The sequence below is a fragment of the Diprion similis genome, chromosome 8 (assembly GCF_021155765.1).
Source record: "Diprion similis isolate iyDipSimi1 chromosome 8, iyDipSimi1.1, whole genome shotgun sequence".
NCBI lineage: Eukaryota > Metazoa > Arthropoda > Insecta > Hymenoptera > Diprionidae > Diprion > Diprion similis.
Window position 1 is genome coordinate 20,442,639 of NC_060112.1, and position 23,917 is coordinate 20,466,555.

At 34.3% G+C, this 23,917-nt stretch overlaps 1 protein-coding gene and 2 long non-coding RNA genes across 5 annotated transcripts; 2 read left to right on the forward strand and 1 right to left on the reverse strand.

Moving 5' to 3' along the window:
• Positions 1-126: 126 nt before the first annotated feature.
• On the forward strand, positions 127-6,502 carry LOC124408774. Its single transcript, XR_006929466.1, has 3 exons — positions 127-196; positions 6,177-6,287; positions 6,373-6,502. It is a non-coding gene; the product is annotated as an uncharacterized LOC124408774 (long non-coding RNA).
• On the reverse strand, positions 2,689-22,978 carry LOC124408763 (DNA-binding protein RFX2). 3 transcript variants are annotated; one of them, XM_046885939.1, is made up of 19 exons: positions 22,746-22,978; positions 14,701-14,801; positions 11,971-12,281; positions 10,857-11,052; positions 10,327-10,371; positions 9,911-10,016; positions 9,665-9,764; positions 9,407-9,562; positions 8,425-8,556; positions 7,263-7,444; positions 6,691-7,161; positions 6,384-6,505; positions 6,154-6,251; positions 5,848-6,003; positions 5,436-5,638; positions 5,194-5,347; positions 5,061-5,112; positions 4,928-4,980; positions 2,689-4,460 (listed from the first exon to the last, which is right to left on the reverse strand). In XM_046885939.1, exons 2-19 carry the CDS (start codon positions 14,744-14,746, stop codon positions 4,428-4,430), a joined length of 2,616 nt encoding a protein of 871 aa, XP_046741895.1. In that variant the 5' UTR covers positions 14,747-14,801; positions 22,746-22,978; the 3' UTR covers positions 2,689-4,427. The 3 variants fall into 3 exon arrangements, with proteins under 3 accessions (XP_046741895.1, XP_046741894.1, XP_046741896.1); XM_046885938.1 differs by lacking the exon at positions 14,701-14,801 and adding an exon at positions 9,100-9,117 and having other exon boundaries at positions 8,401-8,556; positions 22,746-22,976; XM_046885940.1 differs by lacking the exon at positions 10,327-10,371 and adding an exon at positions 9,100-9,117 and having other exon boundaries at positions 8,401-8,556; positions 22,746-22,976.
• LOC124408775 lies at positions 10,308-12,471 on the forward strand. Its single transcript, XR_006929467.1, has 3 exons — positions 10,308-10,448; positions 10,902-11,033; positions 11,957-12,471. It is a non-coding gene; the product is annotated as an uncharacterized LOC124408775 (long non-coding RNA).
• Positions 22,979-23,917: the final 939 nt, after the last annotated feature.

Here is a 23,917-nt window from a genome sequence, read left to right on the forward strand (position 1 = left end):
ATCCAGGTTATTACATTATTACAAATCAGTTTGTTTTCCATCAAACGGTATATAGTAATTCATGGCATTCGCGACATTCATGCCATCCTCACTTACAGCATATGTTTGAATGTAAATAGCATGTATAGTAGTGATTCATTATTTTTTATTACCAAAAATAGTATCGAGCCTAGGCAATATCATCACTCAACCAAAGGTCTGATTTAAATCCTTATATTCATACATAAGTTTTACTGTGAAATAAATTGGATGTTAAAAATTTAATAAGTTTAATTGAATATCTGTAATAAATCAAGTGATCGCAATGAATGAGTTTCTACCACTGCATTATATACTCATGTTCAAATTCTAATAACTGGAACTCGTAGCATCATGAATGATTATTTTCGTGGATATGCGATCAAATATATACCACTAACTTGAATATTGTAGTGCCAGTGCTGCTGACGTACTTGTTATGCATAAGTCATTCACAGGCTTTATTTGCACGTACAAAGAAACATGGACAAAAATGACTTTTAACATATATTTATTATGTAATTCAATGTTTGCGAATCGTACACCTCATATGATCCTTAAGTTTTCTCACATATAAGTTGTATAAGTACAAGTATAAGTTGTTATCTTGAGCTATATTTTTTCTTAAATATAATCTTATCCAAGCAGTAATGAATGCATGTTTAGTTTCTTGTGCAAATTGAAAGGAATGAAAATATCTTCTATATGTTGTAAAGAAAGCAATTTTATTTTAATGGACTTTCCCTGGCCCAACTCTAGTAGGACAGCAATTGTTAGTTACTTTATTTTTATCTTCTACTTTTCTCCCATTTTTTTCACCTTTGGGAATATTTAAGGCCATTTTATCCCACAAAACAGGAAACTTGGTTAATTAGATATCAAGTTATTTGAAGTATTTGGTTCGAAATAAGCTACTTTTACCTTGTGTCACTTTGCATTTATGAAAAACATAAAACCTTGAATTTGTATACAATGAGTATAAGGATAGAGTGCTGGATATCAATGATCAAATTATCAGGTCAGATATCAATTCTGTAAACTACATATTTTTAATTTTATGTTACTCAAAAGTAGGATTGAGGAAACTTGTTCACTTTTATACATTGTTGAATAATTGACTGACCAAAATTTTATCTGAACATTCTCATTTATCTTTTTATTGTACCTATCGTGCATTATATATCGGACGCATAATTCATTTAAAGAGTTTTCAAACTGTTTGGACAATAAAGTTCGTCTGGTGAATACATCAATAAAGTCTTGATTAAATCCGAGCGTAGATTAATATCGGACATCTATCATCAGTGGAAAAAAGCAGCCATTCACACTATACTTTGGAATTCTCAACATATTTTAGAGTGTTTGAATAGTTTGATCTTGTGTTGATGGCAGTAATGTATTGTAATTGAATATTACTAGCCTTGAAATATTCAGCACTCTACCTGGTACTTGTTTTCTCTTAAATTTTGTTGTCTTTATTTCATTACCTCAAAGAATTACCATGAAACACCTACTTGTCATGAATCCTTACATTAGGTACATTTAGTTATTGATATTTTTGTTTTCTTTCGTTTTTCTTTTACACATATAAGCTCATTCAATATACTTATAGAAATATTTTTCAGTGCACATTAATTAATTAATTCTAACATGACAGATAAACAACGAGCTATGCAATATGCATTCCCTGTTTTCGACTTACTGTATAGATTCTGACTAGTACGTTAACGTAATGCCTTTATATATAATTTACATTAAAATTATGCTTGCATTTAATTATGATATAATGCAATATGTGAAGCGAGATCTGTACTTGCAATATACACTCTTAATTAATTTGATACTTTATGTGTTACAGGGTATTCAACAACAATTCTGATTCTATTACAGATAGAATGACATTGATTATATGACTATTATATCTTCTTTTCGTTGACAGTTACAATTTTGTTAAATACCCTGTATCGAGATGATTTAATAAAGCGTTAAGTATTGACTTTAGACTTAACCGAAATTAATTCCATCATTACCGTAAAATATTTACTGCATATTAAGGAACATTCATCTTCGACGTCTATAAAAACAGTGCATTTACTGTGCGCAATATTGATTGCACTACATTAATGTTATTAGTATTATTATTATTACAGTATGTCCATTTAACCAAGCCTTGTGTACACATCAAAGTATAACGAACAAAATGGTACATTTCATACATTGCCCGTTTCTCTTTACATAATAAGTAATCACAAATATAGTAGTTTTTGCAAGTATGCTTAAACTCGATATTGTCGAAGTACGCATTCATTAACATTGTTGCAAATACGAACACATTCTGTACAAAAGAGATAAGATCCAGAGTCCGCCTGTAGTTTACATCCTATGCATTACAGATGTTAGTGAGATGAAGGACAGTAGCAAATCATGACAAACAGAATAGAGTTTACAAAATAATGATAAAATACTTTGTAACTGGATAGTAAATAAGTTGTATTCACACAAGACAATTATTTATCTGCATTCAAATTCAATTCTTGAATTTACAAACACTAAATGAATACAATGTATTGTTATCAATGGTTTTTGTACACATATATCAAAAGTATTTTTGAGAAACAATGGCAAATTTGCAGTTTTTGGTTCATGAATAATTTCAATCTCAGTGTCGTTGCGTATGGAAACAGTTTTGGAGGGTGGTGCTATGTTTTTGAGATATTCAAATTATGATAGAAAAATAATTACGTATATTTTATAAATACCTATATCTTGTGCAGTAAACAATTTTTATTGAATTCAAGTTTTCACCAGAGAGCTACCCAACTACTCCATGGCAATTAGTAGAAATTAGGAGATTGATTAAAATATTGAGATCAATTTCTACTTACATCGCTTTTCAAAGAATTGGTACATTTTGTTTAGTTCTGAGAATCGTTTACTTCAAAATGGTCAAATCCTAGGCATTGAATTATGGAAACTGCATATGGTAAAACTCAAGTTAAAAGATCAAGAGGAAAAATTTAATGTGTCCTTCTTTAATTAGAAGACAACAAACTGCTGCATTGTCTGTACATAACTGAACTTTCTACAAATGAACATCTATTTTAGTTTTTCTGGCGACGATTCACGGGTAAGAGTACCAAAAACGCAGACAGGATTAACTAAATAATTGAAATCAATATATGAAATATTTACAATGCCTTCAACTAAACATCCACTCACAATTCATAACAGAGTAGGGTGACTTTCGTTTTCCAAGCTTTGACAAATAGGCTAGATTATAAACTTCACTAGCCAATCAATTTATATACGAACACTAAAATGTTTGGTTCATGTTTTCTTAATAATCACTAGCGAAATAATGGTATTCACAATCATTGGTATGCAAGCTAAAAATATTTTTCATCAATTTATATCTGGCACACAAATCACACGTAACAAAATCTCCTTCAAACAGTGATTACTTAACAAATATTATATAATAGTTTAATTGCAAAAAAAATTTGTATCGTGCATAAATATAACATTATAAATTATGTATATTTTGATACAGGACCGAAAAATCTGGCATACTTAATCAATCCGTTGAAAATAAATTAGTATCGTTTTGTGAGTTTTTCAAAAAAATATTTTAGGTATTTTAATATATTTCCTTGCTTCATCAATTAAGAATACAAGAATTTATTCTCAATAAGTCCCCATGTGTAAATGAAACAGCATAAATCACATACTGGAACAGTTGGTAAAGTTATGTTTGAAACATACAATTTTGCCAAGAAAAACCGCCCAAAGTATCGAAACGTATTGCATATCAATTTAATGATTTGTAATCACGGATGGCTTAGTGTAATAAGCTTTAAATCATTTTATAAAAAAACTGGGTGTCTAATCTCAGCACTGCATTCGCAAAAATGAAATTAGAATAAATTGTTGTATCTAGGGGAGTTCTTAACCAATTTAGTACTTTCTCGCTTATACTATATTATTTAATACGATGCCTAAAATCTGGGTATAATTCATACTTATAGTACAAATTAAGAATGAAAAAAGTCAAGTACCAAACAGTAACATTGTGAAACGTGGTTTTCTGACGCTGACCAAAAAATTTCATAAAATTTGTTGTTTACACTTGTTTTGGAGATATTCGGTTGATTTCGAAGTTGCATAAAGTTGTAATAGGCAGTATTTTGCAAGTGTATGAAATTTCAGGAGTCGTATGGACATGCAATCACTATTTATTTCATTATATTGTTATAGTGCAACGACAATTCGTCAATAAATAAAATAATAATCTAACGGACTAGTATGGAATAATAGGCCTGCATGCGGTAATATTACTATTATCCCTCAGTATATCGTTTTAAACTAATTACTTACATTGTAACAGGCAAAGATATGCAGTTAGCTTAACTTTATGCACTTTGATTGCCTGGTGCTCGATATATCTGAAACAATATTTAAAAATTTAGAAACATTTAGCATTTCCACATAATCAGATCAGAGTATATTCAACAGCTACACGGAATCGAACTAAAATTACAATACAACATGGATGATTGTGAATATTTGAAAATAAAATTCTCTTTCTATACCCTCTGATATGTTCCATAATCAATGAATCGAACGATTTTGTATATAATATTATATTGTAGATATAATGGTTATTATTGTAGATATAATATAGATATTATAGGTATTCAGTGGACACAGGAACAGAACAAAATTTTGAAAAAAGAAACAGCAGATAAGTAGGTATAAATTTTGTAATTTGATATACTGTTCATTGCTGTCTCACTATATATCAACTATAAATATCAATTTCGTTTCTACACAGGGTCAAATTATTTCGGATCTACTGAACACTGCACATTAATAAACGTCTACATAAACACATATTTATGTACATATGTACCTGTTTGACCTGCAGCGTTGCCATGTCCACGTCTACATACATAATAGGGTCACCTAATTTATGATATGTATTCTCAATTAGCATGTAATAAAGTAGATCGGTTCTAACAAAGAATCATAAGACAAAAAATTACCTCCAATTGCTGTTGCTGCAAATGAATTGATTAGTGACCAGCTTTGATTTTTCTGAAATCAAAGAGCAATAATAATGTTCGTGTTATATGAGGGTCAAATGTATTTATGTTCGATTATACTTGGGACACTTACATCACCCATTACTGCTATAGGTGTTGTGCCAGTAGCAACTGCTACTCGGTGTTCAATCAAGTAGAACATGTATTCATCGTATAGAAGCCGCATCAGGTGAAATGACCCGAAACTAGCAGCACTTCTTAGTGTAAGATCTCTTATGACCATTGAGCTGGAAGTAAAATATTAAGAATTATTCATTCGTTACCAAGGAATTTCATAGAACTAGTTATTGAAAATATTCCAAGTGCAAGATTTACCTATAGAAGGACCACTTTAGTAAAAATTGCCGAGCAGCTTTAGCAAAGGTTGGCTTTCCTTCATAGGGTTTAAGTACTTGTGTAACGACACCATTCATCCATACTGCCCATTGCTCCAATGAATTTTGATGCTGCAGCGTAACTTTAAAATCAGCTTCCAATCGTTGGACAACTGCGTAATCACACTGGCATACCCATGAAGCCTGAAAGATTCATTATTTTTAAACATATTTATTTGTTCTGCTTACTAAGCATTCAAGGATAATGAAATAGACAAACCAAAAATTACTACAATTCTGAAGCCATATTAATGAATGAACCGTCAAAAGTTTATTTCAATTAAATTTAAGTGCATATGGTTATTAATTGTTATGGTTATATATCGCATGCCTGAACTTGTAATTATTCTTACCTGTTCCTGGACATTGTGAAAGTCAATGCGATTCAAATCAGCCACCATTTGATTGATTTGACTAGAATTTTCCAGTACAGCACGGGCAGCTTGAGCTAAATGATTGAGTGATGTGTATCGTCGCAAGGTTTGTGCAAATGCTGATACAGCTTTAAGCTGAAATGAAAAAAAATTGAGTTTCATACAACAGTAAATCACTAGCAGTTATCTAATGCGAGTAGTGGTTAATCTGAATCCGTAAACGGTCACTTTAATTATAATAGCAAATGATGTTTGTAACAATAAGATCTCAATTATAGGGTGTACCTTGATCTGCATCATCTCTTCAGGACAATTATTCATAGCCGAAGTCAACCAAGATTCAAGACATTTAGCAAAGTTTCTAATCGACTGAGTAAGAGAACCTGTATGACAGAGTTTGTTAGAAAGGATTATTGAAAGTAAACTGTATTGCAAAAACCAACTTTAAAGTATATCTCTAAGAATTACGTATAACATGGCAAAAAGTGTTCATTGTCAATCAAGAAAATACGTACTAGGAATGGGTCGCAGAACATCTGGCATAAGTACTTGGACAAGATTTTGGTAAAATGTATAATCAACCCTTCTGATGAAATCCTGGACTGCTGAGCACTTGCACATTTGATACAGTTTAGTCCTAGAAAAATATACAATAACTTTGTAAGTTTGTTTCATTTTTGTAACAGGTAGTACACAGTCATGAAATGAGAATAAATAGAACATGCCCGAAGATCGAATCAGGCACTTCAAGTTTTTCAATCTTTCGACCCGACTCGTTTTGGTGGTGAATTAATGTAAAAAATGTGTAAAAAAACTACTCACTTGGACAGGTACTTTTCTGCCTCACATTCGTCACCATTATTATTATCTTGACTGCGCCAAAACGCTTGCCACAAACTCTCAACGGTGGCAAATTCAAAGCTCAAAACTGCATCTAAGAAAGCCTCGCAATGTTCTCTATATATGCTCCGGAATGTATCAATATCTTCTAATGTACAATCATCAGGTAAAGTCGAGCCATGACAGACGTCGATTTCAGGAAATTCCGGAATAGCACCACTTGCTTCACCTAAATATTGATGATACTGCGGAGGAGATGGATTGGAAGCAATGCTTGTGTTGTCGTGAGTATTGCCGTCATATGCGGATTCAGGCTTTTGATGAACAGATTTGAAACGTTTGGCTTGACCATTTGATGATTGCTGTTGACGAGATGTTCCATCTTCATTCAGCATCATCAATGGTGAACTTGGTTTGACGCGAATACCGTAGTAATGGTACTTAGAGTTACCCCTATAAATAAAGTAAAATAAGAACAACTTATCTAAAAAACGAATTATGCAATTCTGCTGTATCTCACACATGCTGATAAAGAGTTTATGTCAAACGCTTACCGAGTACCCAAACGTCTAGTTCGTAGTCCCAAAAATACAGAGCGGATTAATTTTCCAAAACTTGCTGCGTTTACAGGATCCAATTTGTTGTCTGAACAATGACGTAAATAGTGATTATAAAGTGTCGATCTTGTAAGAGACACCCCATCTGCTGTCTCGTAATTTTCCAATAACCATTGTACCTATAGGTATAGATATAATCAATTAGGTACTTAATTCTGCTAGAATTAGAAACAGTTAGTCACATAGTACCTAGTTCATTCGAAATTCTACGCGCAAACATTATTTCAATCATGAAAAATTTATCGGAAATATCACATTTTTTACAAAATTTATATTTCAGTTTCGTTGGATATTTCCTTTTTATATGAAATAGAAAACCTAAAGTGACTTCATCGTACCGTACAAGTTCCTATATTTAATCACAAAAATGTGTAATTTAATCTACATTCAAAACCAAATTCAAATTACTTTAGAGCCTAAACTTCTGTATGATAGATAAGGATAGCATTGACGTGCCATTGTAGAACATCAAAAATATTAAGATTAATACACCAGCTTACGGATATTCGATTTTGATATAAAATATGAAATAATAATAAAATTTTAACAATAGTGTTAGTTTTAGCAATTCAGAAGCAACATGAGATGAAAGCAATGTGTTGGATACATTCCATCCATATTTATACAATGACACCAGATCAGTTACAGTTTGTTGTTTTGTTGCAGTGAAATCCAGCTTATTGGATAATGGTTTTGCTCGTAATTGATGTAATAGATAATATTCTTTTATAAACGTTACAAGCTGGAATCTATTTTTCACAGTACATCTTAAAAACATTGAATGTATTGCTTGCCATAAAATAATATAAGTGCGTCCATCAGGAAAGTGTGCACCTTATGAGTGTGTGTAAAGTAGTTCGAATTTAATTGGCTTACAGTTACCGCCTGATTGATCAGCCGACGCAATACCAATTGCTATGGTCAGAAAATACTTTAGGAGCCCACTGCTAGCTGATCAGATTTCACTGAATACTTGGGTTACAGAATGTTAGTTGCATCGAAAAAATTGCAGTAATAATGAAGCATGACAATCGTGCAGACAAACAATATTTAGTAATGTAAGAGAGTAGCTAACAAATGGCGAGTCGATATGGCTTACTGTGGCCTGGGAGGCTCTAGTGGCATGCGTGATGTTAGCCGCAGCAGCAGCAGCCTCTTCCACGCTCACTGCTGTGCCACCTGCATTTCCGCTGATCAGGTATGTCCCTCCACCCCCGCTAACCACTGCCTCCTATCAAACAGCCCATCATCCCAATTCCTTATGTTATTCCCCAATGTTAGTACAAAAACAAAGTTATGAATGATGCATATGCAGAGACAAACATGATTGATGGTTTTTTGTGGCATTGACAAGCTGTCAATGCTGAGTTACAGCTGAAATTCATTGCTCGACAGGTAAAATGATTTGAAATTTGTTTGTCTACGCTGTTTGATCATTCACTGTCCTGTGATAATAATGATTGTAACCCATACTTAATTTTATCTGAGTATTTCAATGAAAGTCGATGGTATGTTGACTTAAGTTTAAGGGTAGGGTTTCGTTTGTAATGTTTGTCAAAGTTATTTACAAAAAATTAATAGTCCATAGAGCTAACTTTTATTCCACTTTCTTATTTTTTAAAATAATGATGTGGAATTTGATATTGAATTTATAACTGTTAGACACAAACCGAGCAATCAAACTTAAAAACTACCCGTTGTCACCTGCTTTGATATGTATTATGTAAATTTGAATATTGTGTTTGCAATTATGATATCAGATTATTGAAAATACCTGAGAGCAAATTTCCTGCTGCATGAAATATGAAATGGTAAAGAATTTGTTAAAATATATACCAAACGGATGCAATCTTCCAATGTTACTTCAATTGGTCTATACACATTAAAATTTATTTGTACCTCTATCTATTATTTCTGCTCTTAGTATTATAGTCAGGCAAGTTTCGACATGCACAAATATACTTTTTTACACAACATCATTATAATTGATCATTTTACTCCGATTTGCAGAATGGTCAAGAAAAATACGAAGCGTAATTTAGTCTGATGTTCTAGAAAGCAACAAATATTCGAATACGTACAGCATTTTCTGCTTGCGGACTAGCTCGGGCCGCAGTGGCAGATATAAGTGCATGTGTTGTAGGATCACCATCTACCACGCTCTGTTGTATCAAATATGTACCGTTGCTTTGAGATAGGAGCTGTCCAGTCGTGGCATTTGACCCTTGTCCCGTGACCTGCAAATGGGTAAATTATGTTAAAAAAAAAGCTACATTGTAATTCCTTACTAAATCTGGATCCACAACTAATAATCTGTCTGATCGATATGACTCGTTTACCTGTGTGTATGTGACTGGTGTTGATGCCGGTGTATAATATTGGCTGGAAGCAGGAGTGTACATGGCCCCTGCCTCACCAACAGTATATACCGGATATGTCCTGGAAACAATGTTTCATAAGGTCGAGTACTGCGATGTCACTATATCTGTGGTCCTTTCTCATTGCAATTTAATCGAGTAGGTATTAAACTTCGGTGGTTTGGAAAAAAAAAACAGATAAATATTCTAGATAAAGAGTACACTAACATCTGTCCGTTGGTCGGTATATATGTTGAAGTATCCCCCTCGACATACTGGACATATGTTGGGTGTGATACAGATTCGGAACCCACTGCCTCGGCGTCTCCAGACACTGCAACAAAGCACGAGAATCTGGCATAATAGCGTGAATTTCTAGAATTACAAAACTTCACTGTTAACCACACAGTCAACTAAGGCATTAGGTTAACAAAACAATAAATAAGTGGAACTGTAAATATACTTTCAATTTGTACAGATTGAGTGCAATTTATGAATAGATAATTGCCTTGCAAGACACATTAAATATTTGCTAAATCATTGGCTTTTTAAACAGTAAGGTATTATTGATGCAGTTAAATAAATAAATATACAATGAACAACAAAACCATAAATACTGCATGCAGATTCACAATAGCCCTCACCTACAGCCGTTGTAAGGGACGCGTAGGATGGTGAGTCACCGGTGCCTAGTGATTCGTAGCAAGAAGAGATGTGCATATTGTGAGCAGCATGAAAATTATCGTATTTCTACTCAAAAACTATCGTAAGTGAAAATATTCTGCCTGCTTACGTTTATGAGCATTTCATTCAACTACTTTCGATTTCTAGTTAGGTTTCAAAGTGTAAAGTACTGTTCATTATTCAAATTAATTGAATGAAATCACCTCTGCATTTGGAAACGGAATGTAAGAAATTACCATCATTTCCGATTTAACAAGGATTTGACAAGGAATTCGTTTTACAAGTAATGATAAGTTTTATGAATGAATTGGCAATAGTGTAATCAAAATTGCATATGAACACTCGAGATTTGCTGATTATACTTCAATTCGAAATAGGGTTCTACACAACCTTTGTATAATTCTTAAAAACTGTTAAAGTTGAAAAACATTGGTAAACGTTAGCTCTTGTACTCTAATACTATGAATAATAAATGAAACTTTTAGCATACCTGTTACAGTTATGTAATGTGGTGACCCACTGACAATTGTCCCAGCTCCAGTAGAAGCAGTGTCTGTAGTATCAACGAGAGTGTGTTGACCGGAGTGCGTAGTATTCACTACAACTTGCGCAGTAACATGTACCGAAGTGTCTGATGATCCGTTTGACGAATCTGCAGCTGTTTCAAGTGAGTCCTGAACCAACAACTACATCATTATTTTTAGTATGCATGCCCTCGTGACCAATAATTTCTTTAAAAATATGGGACAAAATTGAGCCTATTCAAATTTGGCAAATAGAATAGTTGCCATAGAAAATGCTGTGATGCCAAAGCTATCGGTATTGATATTTTTGTTTTATTTACTGGTACAAATATAGTTATCTTATTAGGCAATGAAGTAAGTTGAAATAAAACTAGTCGACCTGCTTCAAATCCCAAAATCCTGTTTACTTGTAGCCAATTTCCTCAACTACACCAATTTACGAATAATCTTAATTTACCAAAGAAAAAAAAAAATCAACCTCCATATATTTTATGGGATGTCAGATAAATATTTGAATAAGTTGAATCTATCGAAGCATAACAGCAGATGGCTTGCGTCTCTTATCAGACTGGCCACACAACACCCCTGAAGCCTGACAGATACGATATCCACAACTAATATTGATCATGTATCGATAGCACAATTTTTATTTGCACGTAGCACTATGTTATCTTTTATTTTTGGCCAACAGATTTTCTGAAAGTATATCCTTTGACATTTACACCCGCTATGTATTCATCCAATGTAAATATGAGACCCAAAGTGGCCTATTGCAGTTGCTGTTTTGAAAAATTATCTCAAGCTGCTGCATATATATGAGAAAAGAGCAGATTGTTTAAATGAAACATGGTCATAAGATTCAAGACATTTGTACCAAAGAATAAAAAAAATTGCAGCACTAATTGTATATTCAGCTCATTCTGTTTCATAATTGTTGAAGAACACAGGACATATTTTATTACACGAAGAACAATCATAAGTAATATATGTCATTGGAATGATTTTATTATTAACCACTGAACACTAAATTGTCGGCACTGTTTTTATTTATTGTAAAAAACTTCAGATGGTATGACCAACCTGGATAGGTTGCACTTGGAGGTTGTTAGGACTAGAAGGATCTGGACTTGTGACTACAGTGATGAGTTGCTGACCCCTAGTAGATTGAGTCTGAGCTGCGCTCCCACTGCCACTGGAGCTTGAGGTGGTTACGACGACTACACCAGACTTAGAATCTACTCCCACCCCGCTCGTACCGTCCCTGCCACCACCAGCCCCAGCGGACGTAGCAAGAGCATACTGGGCTCCCGTAGTCATGGTGATTACACCCTCAACTCTCTCCGCAGCCACCGAATCACCACCTCCGGCTCCTCGCTTCTGAAGAGATGTATCTGTGACACAAACATACACATACATTGTAAGCGCTATTTAACTGAATATCAATAACGTCTTCAGCGGTATTTAGGAGTGACAGGAACAATATTCAAAGAAACAGTGTCAAGAATTTCACATCTGAAATAAAATGTTCAAATATTGGTGTGTTACTGGCTGAAATTACGTAGAATAAATGAATGAAATAAATATTTGATATCCGAAATTATGTACAAGAGATGAAGTTGTGACTAACATAAGTATTCCCTTGTGAAATCTAATGGAAACAAGAAAAAAGTCATTATTTGGTGTTGGAAAACTATTATAGAATGACCAGCGACGAAACAGTTCGAAATACCCAAAAAATTCCTGGTTTTATAGTCAAAAATTTCCCATTTGAAGCTGAAATAAAAATCGATATATTTGTTCTAATCACTATCTAGCTTTAACTTAAAATTAACTGTAAAATTGTTTTTTTAATCACACTCATAACGCATCGGACTTTGAATAAAGTGAAAGCGGCAAGAAATGAAAGTTGAAGAAAAAAATTCAGAAAAATAAGAAAAGTGTAATCAAATTTACCAGGATATAGACTATATCAGGTTTTTCGAAGCTATGATTACGTCAGACTGATTGCTCAACCAAATATTACTCGATCAAGTTATGTTTGTGCATTATATATTTCAGGTATCCTAAAATACAATGAGATTGAAGCTAGTAACATTAAAGTAGTGATATATTGAAAAAAACAATCAATGTTTAACTCGATAATGACTTTGCAGGTGATTGAGTTTTTGGACGTGGTATTTTTTTTTTTCTTTATTATAGTTTGACTGCTTTTCAATCACTCCAGACCCTCCAAAAATGTAGAATAAAAATTTTTCAAAAATACATTATTGCATTATTGTTATCAACTTCAACCTCATAAAATAAAGCATTGTAGTGTCTATACTGTGTATTTGCATTAAGAATTTTCATGAATTCTCAATATTATTGGTACTCAAAAGACCATGTACAAATTTTCAACAAAACTGAATATACGCTGCGACTTCTGAGATACCTTACGACAATTTAACAAATTGTCAATATTTCCCAAGTAGATAGATATCTGATGTTATTGGCGCAGGTGTTCTAATAGTGTCGTGAGTGAAGTAAAGATCAAAGAGAAGCCAAGTAACATACGCTCTGCAAGAACTACTACGATGCAGCATATTTGGTGCAGTTTAATAATGTTGATTTCATCCAGGTACCAAACACAAGTAGGGGAATAAAATAAAGCACACGCGCGACTAGCTACAGAGTTGGGGGGAGGGGATAGGTAGATAGGTGGAGCAGGTTACATTGTAAGAGCAATTAGAGGGAATTATCCCTATCCCTCAGCCCCCCACAAAAGGGGAGCCTTATAAGCTCCACTGAGCTTTGAAACCTTCATTCCTGATCATAGATGAAGCACCTGGTGGGTGTACTATTGATAGTATTCCATTTAATTAGAAGATTAAATTGATACACAGAGTGCATGGAGAATATGCATACTATCCTACTTGAAAACAGTCGCGTCCACACAGGTGCACCAGAAGTTTTTCAACTATTTTGTAACGAACGATGTTGTTAGTTTTATAAATATATATGATAACAATAAATATGTTGAATATCGTGGAAAATTTTTTTTCCAAATATTGTTGGCAGCTAACGAATAATATTTGCTTACGAAATATTCGAGTAGGAACAAATGCATTATCTTCCCATGTCTTGATGGGTAAAACAAATTCATTGGTGATCAGAGTAATAATTAGAAGAAAGATTTTTTGAAATGATATAATGTGAGATTTATATATCAATGAAATTCAATGATAAACATTGGGCACAAGGGTGTTGCCCTGGTAACAAGTAATAACTTTGTTAGAATCATAGAGTAACACTCAAGATTACGATGAAGCTCCATTGCCTAAGGGAGGAAAACCAAACCCATCTTCGTAATGTGAACTGTAGTTTTCTGAGAATAATAATGTGGAAAATTTCACTGATACGTCACATGTATTTCCGGTGACCTTTTCTTCCATTTTTATATAATGTTGCATTATATGTACGATAGAGAACTGACGAAGTGTAATATATTGATATTGTGAGAAACGCATAATGGAGTATCAGATAACGCATCTGGTATAATTAGGTAATTCTATCTGCAATTTCGTTCGCTGGGAAAATGGCGAGCAATTGAGCTGTGAAGTTCAGGACTCCTCAAACAGGAAAAACACCTTTCTTTCATGTAAGAATTCCTAGTTGAGATTTATAGAACAAGCACCATGCAATACTTGACAAATTATTCAATTTTAATTTCTTCAACTTAGAATCTATGAAGTGCTCTGAAGTGTGAAATTACATTCGTATCCTAATGGTACGCAACAAAATTATTTAGTAAAATGATAGAGAACCACTGACCCAGGCAACCATGTCCTGAGGCTACTACAGGTGACTCACGTTTCATCAAAACAGTACTCTATTTCCTCGAAAGGAATTCTCTCTCAGTTTTTCTGCAGACACTGACAGTATTGATTATAAGGTATGTATCTGGCATTAAAACAGATGATTAATTAAACCAGTTAGAGAAGTTCACTAATAACTACAGTTTATAGAAATCATCATGTCATGGTCAAATTAAACATCTCTTTCTCATTACTGAGAGCAATAGGTGTGAAAGTATCATTGTGTTTCACTGAACTGAGGTTGCGTGGATATCATGGGGCTCTTTTCCATTCTTGCCTCCAATAGGAACTAACATGCTTGATGGACATTGATATTCATTGAGCAAGACATATAGAGAGGTATACAAGAGATCGGACAAGGTTTAATATACTTTTCACATGTGAAACTAAACAACATATAAAAGTAAGAGTGTATTGCTCAATTTATAAATTTACAATCTTGTTCAGTTTTATCAATGAGTTGATATGGTGATGGAATATTATTATTTTGGGTGGAATACTAAATATTTACAAGTAAGATATAAATGAGTTATCAAGCACTATTACTAACCTTCGGTAATTGCAAAAAATGATGCCACCAATCATCTGCTATTACAATTTTCAACAATCTACTATTTTATCCAATAAATTTTAGGGATATTTGAATTGTAGTGCATAGACATACACACAAGCTGAGGTAGTCTACATGACATGACTGTTGGTCATCGCATGGGGTAACAAAAGAGGGGTGCATGCCAGGTACCAGCCAAGCATGACAACCACCAGGTGCAGTTTAACAGTAAACGGAAAGTTCAAATACGTCTGTATACATGAATATGAATACATACGAGGCATTCCATGCCAACCCAACCTGTCGCCAACCCTCACCATCTCAAATTTTGCTTAAGTTTTAATAAGGTATTTCGGCTGTGAAAAAAGTAACCCGTGAATTATTTCAGATTATTTTTTACCACTGGTTAAAAAGTTGTCTTATTTTTGCACTAATTTTTGAACTCAACATCTGTCAGTTGTACAAAAAAAAATCATTTGTACCAATATTCTTCACAATAACGTGAAATGGCAGGAACTATCATTTGCCGTTTTCTGTAGCAACTTGATGCATCTTTTTTTTTTTTCTTGTGCAAAAATACAATAAAGCAATTTAAAAGCACGAATTTGATGGTGTTAGACATCTTCGATTTTCATGAAATTTTCACCATAAATTCCTTGTGAAAATACAAAACATTTGAAGCCTTGCCAAAAGTGAAGAGTTCTTTGTTTCAAAAGTTACAATGTAAAATGGTTTACAATCAATTGAGTACTCCCTCACCTCAGGTAGGTCAATGATTTTTCAGAACGCATACAATGTAATACAAATGCAGAAATTTTTTTTACTACACGAATGAAAGATATTCATTATGTGAAAGATCGAAAATCATGTTCGTATATGTAATTATAAGTATACCTCTCGTTTTTTTGTTTACCAAACAAATGAATAATTAATTTGATTTTAATAATTTCACTTGTAAAATATACCTCATTTCCGAAGACATTTAGTTCAGGTAGGTACTGCCATATTTTTCGTTGCCTTGATATTAGTTTGATTGTAACTTCTGAACCAAAAATCTGTCCATCTCCGGCAAAGCCTCAAAAGTTTGATTTTTTCACAAGATATCTATGGTGCAAATTTCATCAAAATCGAAGGTGGCCAATACCACGAAAATCGCGGTTTGACACTGTTTTTGCAAGGAAAAAAAATGCATCAAGTCGCCAAAAAATATTTTCTTCCGTTTCACGTTATTGCGGAGAATTTTTGCATTAATCATTTTTTCGTACGACTGACTGATCTTGGGATATTAATTAGTGTAAAAATAAGATATAACTTTTTAAATAGTGATCAAAAAAATCTGAAATAATTCAAGGGCTAATTTTTCGACCCCGGTGATATTATATTAAAGTTCAAACAAAATCGGAGATGGTGAGAGTTGGCAGCAGGTTTAATTGGCATGGAATGCCCCATACACTTATTCCTCTCACCCTTGTTATTACCTAGAAATAAGATTTAGTTGTGGATATTACGTTTTCAAATGAAAAAGCAAACAGCCATGTGGTATTATCAAGCATGTATTCGTTTGTAGAATTCAACAATCTATTCTTGCTCATTCAAGAATCTCGGAATTACAGTATATTGCACCGAAAGACCTAATAATCTGATATAGTAATATGCATAAGATGATTTTAATTGAAACCCTGGTGGGTTTGATCGGTATTCAATTCTATAGGCCAGAGGGTGGCATAGCGTGCGAAATTGAAAGAATTCAGTGGTGCATGTGATGGTGTAATGTGGCTCATGAATTTGCTAGGGTGCAGAAAAGGACGTTTGATACCTGCAATGTGATACGGTGAAAGTGAACATAAAAATACTAGGCTAGCCAAAAATCATGGTCCAGTGTACTCCTGCATTTCTTTGATTTTTTACCTGTTATATATTATTTAATTCATTATTTATTCACTTATCGTTACTTATGAATAAGTATGTGAACGTCGTATGAGTAAGCAGGTCGTTGTATCTCAAGAACGCGTGAATATTTTGAAATGACACTTACACGGCTGGTACTACCGGTCGATATAACCTTAGTGTCAAAGTCCGATCGGAATCTGTCAAATCGTTTACGCAGTATTAGCTGTAAAAGATGATGAAATGAAAATTTGCCAGAGCGCCTTGTGTACACGATTCCGTTCGAACACTTGCTATTGATTTTGGTACGTATCTGATCTGAATTTGAGAAGCCAACTCTTTGAAAATTCATTCTGAAATTGGGCAATAATAATTTTTTTCCCTGATGTTTTGTTACAATAAAATTACTAACTTCAGGCACATATAATAAGCTAAAATCATTTCCTTTGTTTCAACTACATACATAATAAAACTCTGATTGATTTTCATTTTATGTTTCACAGTCACCTGACCCATTCTTATATGGTTGTTGATCTGTTAAACTCACTTTGCACTACACTTTGCACAACATTACACTGCAGCATAACTACGTTGTAACACAAAAGGGCAGCTACTTGGAAATTGGCACTCTATGTATTTACTCAGTGTCTGAAACCGTTTTTCATTGACTTGCCAATCACTAAGTTCATCTACCTATCGATAGGTACCATTGGCTTTCCAGCAACAAGAGGTATGCACTGACCACAATACTATTACTATTAACCACCTGTTACCATATGAAACAAACTATAGACTTTATAAATATATAATTGTAGTTCAAATGCATGACTAATTGAATGTTTTTTATTTTGTATGTGATTGTTGTTCTGTTTATTTTTTACAGATACTTCCATTGTTTTTACTAACACGTTTGTGACAGAAACTGTGCTCAATCATAACAACAGCAAAAATTAGATTGTGAACCGACCGGATGCTTTTAATGAACACCCATGAAACATGGTGAATGCCCCACCGAGTAAAGAGCTTTAGATCATTGAGATTCTAACAGAATTGTTCAAATTATTAAATATATAAAATCTTGTCATATTTAGAATCTACCGGTGGCTTTTTTATTTGAAATAAAATTTTTCCAAATGTACTATATCACCGACAAACTTAAAAAATCGTTCGAAATCATTTGAAACATATGAAATCTTGATAGTTGTTCAGCTACTTGTGTAATCATTTCACATCAAATCGCTTGAAGTTGTTAAAAGCATTTGAAATAGCTGATATATGTAAACCAGTGAATTGATTTAAAATAAGTATAATCAAAGCTGGAATCAGTTTGAAAAAGTTGTAAAGTTCTTTTAACACTTGTGGTGTTGTACTTTACACTTACACTATCATGATAATTCACCGTAGTGTTCTAACAGAAAGATGACAACCTTTACTATAATTTGTTGTTTTATTATATCTAGAGATTCATTTCTAAATGTAAATTCATGAAAACCCTATACTGCAGCGCCACATATTACTAATAGTTTTAAGAATTTAAGACTGTATAAAATAGAATTATATACTGAGACTGACAAATTTTAGCTATACTTGTTATATTAGGTGGTTAAAAAAATAATGTAAAAAAAAAAAAAAAAAAAACAATGATTGTCATCTATCTTTTTTACTTCGCAGTGTAAAACTTACTTATAAGAAAATTGAGGTAGACATATATGGTTATGGATCATGTTGTTCGGGCACTAAGTCAGCGAGTCAAGTTTTGGCATCGGTCCGGCTACATCTATGTAAGGAATCCTGCAAGTTTCCTTGTTCTTAGTGTGAATGCGGGTGAATTTATTGAAAATTTTTAAATCGTCTGCAGACGCATAATGATGGTCACTAATCCATCCGCTCGCATGCCCTGCACAAGTCTCCGGAAGATTTTTTGGGGTTATATCCTATTGAGTATTGTGGGTATTGGTAGTGATCATTATTATTATTGACGTAATCGCAGGCAAATTAGATTAACCGCATTACTATTTTGGATTTTCATGATGGTCATAAGTCGTACAGTTATCAACTACAAATGCTCCACATCACAACAGGTACAAAAGTTGTGGTTCGCTTACAAGTAGTTCATTGGTTACTATGGTACAGCAGTATCATTGCGGCATACTTACAATAAGTCATGAAATCTAGACAAAAACATATGAAATGCAAAAAAATCTGCCAAGTTACCAAAACCAAATCACAATAAAAATTCAAGAAGAACTTAGATATTGCTAGCCTGTGTCGTGAAATCAGGAAAGTAACCCAAGCCCTGCACTGTTTCGTGTAGTAATATCAAAACATTATTTCAGCTCTACGTACTTGGCGGGCACATTTTTATTGAAAACAATTACGAATTTCTATAACAACAGAGTAATCGTGGAGTTTGATCCATCGCATCAATTAGTGGAATAATGCCATGAGAATATAAATTGTACACGTTCTTACAGTGTGGGATAATACGTATTCAATCACACGTAATAAAAACTGGATGCTGTATGGAAACAGTATGCTTGAGTACATTACGTGGCACACGTGTAATATATACAATTTACCTGCCAATATCTTATCCTTGCTTGCTGGCTAAAAAAATATTTTTATTGTTACCAACCATGTTCGAAGATGCTTATAATAACATAATAAAGGGTAATCTAACAATTGCATCGAAAGGAATTAATGGGTTCTCTGTGCGTAATGAGCATACTTCAGGTACAAGAAATCTCACAGCAAAAAATATGTGTGAAAAAAGCGGATATATTTGGAATCGAAGAGCTTCTGTCAGAGTCTAGAAATTGACTATTATTATAGTAATATTCGCTGACGCCATGACGCAGCAACCTTATTCATTTGTAGACAAATGATTAAACATTTGATGATTGAATATTACATCGGCATCAGCCGTGCCAGGGTGTATAAGGAGCGAGAACATAACTGTTACAATGAGTGTACATTTTCTGAAAATCGTTGCGTGCAAGTGTACGGGAGTGCTGGGGTGCAGGCGCCTGCGCGCCAGCGCGTACGTACGCTCGCGCGCAACGATTTTCGGACTGTAATCAACAACAAATGATTTTGAATAAATGAATAAACGGCACATATTCAATTCAAAATTGAAAATATACGATAATATTACTGTTCAAAGGTAACTGATCGATAGACCGAATCGCATGAAGTCCTCAATTCTATAAAATATGCAATTAAACTGAAGGGGCAAAAAAAGTAACAAATCCGATACGTTAGTAATATGTATCAAACAATCTGTCATCAACCAGTCATTCCGATGCACAATTCCATTTGTTAAAGAAAAAGTTGAGTCCATTGATTGATGATAACAGATAGTCTTGGAGACGGAATTATTACACAGGATCACACACGTCACGAACAAGTGTGACCGTTTCGATAGAACGTATAAGGTAAATGTGCCCGCCAAGTACGTAGCGCTTGGAATGATGTTTCGATATAACTACACGAAACAGCGAGGTCCGACTTCATGGCGTACTACTTGCTGAGAGATCGTAGGGCTTGGGGTTTTTTCCTGATTCCACTACAGAAACTGGCAATATCTAAGTTGTTCTTGAATTTTTATTGTGATTTGGTTTCGGTAACTTGGCGGTTTTATTTACATTTCAGATGTTTTTGCCTGTAAAAAAATTATCCAACAAAAAGCTTTGTATCAAGAAGAATCAGCTGTTACTTTGTTATCTGATAAAAAAGTTTCACCTGGAAAATTACCGACTGCATCGCAGTATTAGATAAAAAATGTAGATAATGGTGGGTTTAGATTAAATTATAAAGAACAGATAAGAGCACCCTTAGGTTCAAGGATTAAGGGTGCCCTCCTGAAAGTTTGAAGTATGAAGAATATTGTGTATAAATTGGATGATCAAATTCGAAGAATTGTCGAACTTGCCACCGATTCGTCGAATTTCGATTGTCTCGAAACTACGTTTTCAGAGTCAGAGAAAACGACACGACCAATTTTTACAAAATTTGGACACAATGTTTTTGTATACTTTGTCTCGTTCGCTGCGTATGGTTTTTTTTAATTCAATTGTTCATTTTTTTATGGTTCAAAAAAAGGTGTTAAATTTAGGCCGAAAAAAAAACATTAATTCTAAACAGTCACAGTTTGGTTAAAATTTTAAAAACTTTCGTCAAATTTTTGTAAAACTTTATTATTTGATTATCAACGCCTTGACTGTCAGGGACACACACGCGGGAAGAAAAAAGTCGTGCCGCTTTTGCCCTATGACACATATGTGGGCATTTGAAAAAAAAGCATGGTTCTACTACATCGATTTGACTGCAATTGGGTAAATCATTGTTTTGGAGGTCGCTGAATCCGAATCTGAAATCAGATTTCCAAAATTCAACATGGCGGATCCAATATGGCGTAGGAAAATTTGAAAAATAGTTTGATTCCGACGAAAGTGAGTACCTTAGAGTTTTTGAGGTCGCTGAATCTGAAATCGGATTTCAAAAATTCAAAATGGTAGATCCAATATGGCGGACGCATATTCGAAAAATAGTTTGATTCCGACGAAAGTGAGTACCTAGAGGTTTTTGAAGTCGCTGAATCTGAATCTGAATTCGGATTTCCAAAATTCAAAATGGCGGATTTAATATGGTGGACGCAAAGTCGAAAAACAGTTTCATTTCGACGAAAATGAGAACCTACAAATTTTTGAGGTCACTGATTCTGAATCCGAAATCGAATTTCTAAAATTCGATCGCGGATCCAATATGGCAGACGCAAATTCGAAAAATAGTTCGATTCCAACGAAAGTGAGTATGTAATGGTTTTTGAGGTCACTGAAGCTGAATCTGAAATCGGATTTCTAAAATTCGATGGTGGATCCGATATGGCGGACGCAAATTCGAAAAATAGTTCGATTTCGATGAAAGTGACTATGTAATAGTTTTTGAGATCGCTGAATCCAAATCTCACATCTAACTATTTTTCGAATTTGCGTCTGCCATATTGGATCCGCCACTTTGAATTTTGGAAATCCGATTTGAGATTCAAATTCAGCGACCTTAAAAACCTTATGGTACTCACTTTCGTCGGAGTCAAACTATTTTTCGAATTTGCGTCAACAGTATTGGATCCACCATTTTGAATTTTCAAAATCTGAGTCCAGATTTGGATTCGCCAACCCCAAAAATCGTTTCACTAAAATTGTAGGTTAAATCTAAAAAAAAAATTTTCCAATACAAAAATCTTATTTTCGCCTGACAGCGAAGGGGTTAATAGTTTAAAACAACTGAACAACCAAAAATGCATTATAGGAAGGTTTTGGAAGTAGGAAAATATAATGACAGAGTAAACTTGCTGGTGAGCATCAACTCTGGTCATTGAAGCTATTAATACAAAGCATTAAGGATAATGGGACCGACTCCAAAAAATGCACCACCTTTATAGAAGACCGATAGGACGAGCGTAAACTTATCCCAAAACAGGGTAATTGATCGAAAATACAAGAAATGAAAAAACTGACATGCAATTAAGCAACCATCTTAACTACACAATCAATCGGTCGCACCTGTTTTCATGAATGACGAATAAACTTGTGTCTGCTAGCCTGCCGGCTTTCCTGACAGGTGTCTTAATGTCGTCCAGGATTCCTCGGTGCTGACGCTCCAAATCACCGTGGAAACGAACTGGAATATGCACGCTAGAATATTGTTGACGACGAGCGGCGGGTTGTCAGTTGTCTGCTGCTGCGGTCACCTTGGCTACGGCATCACACGCCGCAGTCGCCACAGAACCACTCGTCTGAATTCCCTCGTTTTTCGGTGTAAATCGCATCATGTTCGTTCATTTTGCCCAAGAATGATCAAACCTAAACTAGGAACGCCGAATTTATTTTCAGCCTTGCACTCCTCGTTACGGCTTCTCGAAAAGTGCTGCAAATTTATACCGAATCTCTATTGCTAGGGAACTGCTTTCTTACGCTTGGACTAATGTTCCTACGCTTGGACTAATGTTCCTGCGCGTGGCGGACTACACGAACCGCGTAGCAGCAGGCAGCAATGGGTTCGACTCTTAATTCTCAGCTTCCGTGACAGGTGTTTCGAGCTCTCGAATTCGTCTTCGGTTTTCTTCCACTTTTATTTTGTTATTAAATTCAATACAGCTCAATTAAGCGAGCACCGCGGTTGCTCGGTGTGTACAGTTGGCCGTTATTCACGATAAATTTTATTCTAGTTATTCACACCATCGTTTCGGATGCGTTTCGCCATATATGGATTCGAAATCAGGATGATTTGCCAGAGAAATTAGTCAATAAAAATACTCACCGTAGGTGATTTGGGAATTTTTCGCAATGCAATTAACAGCTGGTCGATTTTTGGGATGATAACGAATCGCTGTGACGATACGGCGTCCTTCGTTTGGCGTGACAATGAACCTCGAAGTTCCGTACCTATTATTACCTTCACTTTGGTAATTCATTATTATTCAATTAGAATATCTGCAAGATTTAATTATTAGGGATGTATCCCAGAGCTACGGTATCTACGAGACAATTATTATTTACTACTTTATTGATTCGCCGTCATCCTCGGATGCAAGAAAAACACGCCTTATGACTGGAAGAACAAATGCTACCTAAAACAATTGGTACCCGCCGGCAATTTGAAATCATTTCTCCGTTGCGTCGCTGCTCGACATCCGGTTATATCTTTTTCCGGTTTAAACATAAGATTTATACAG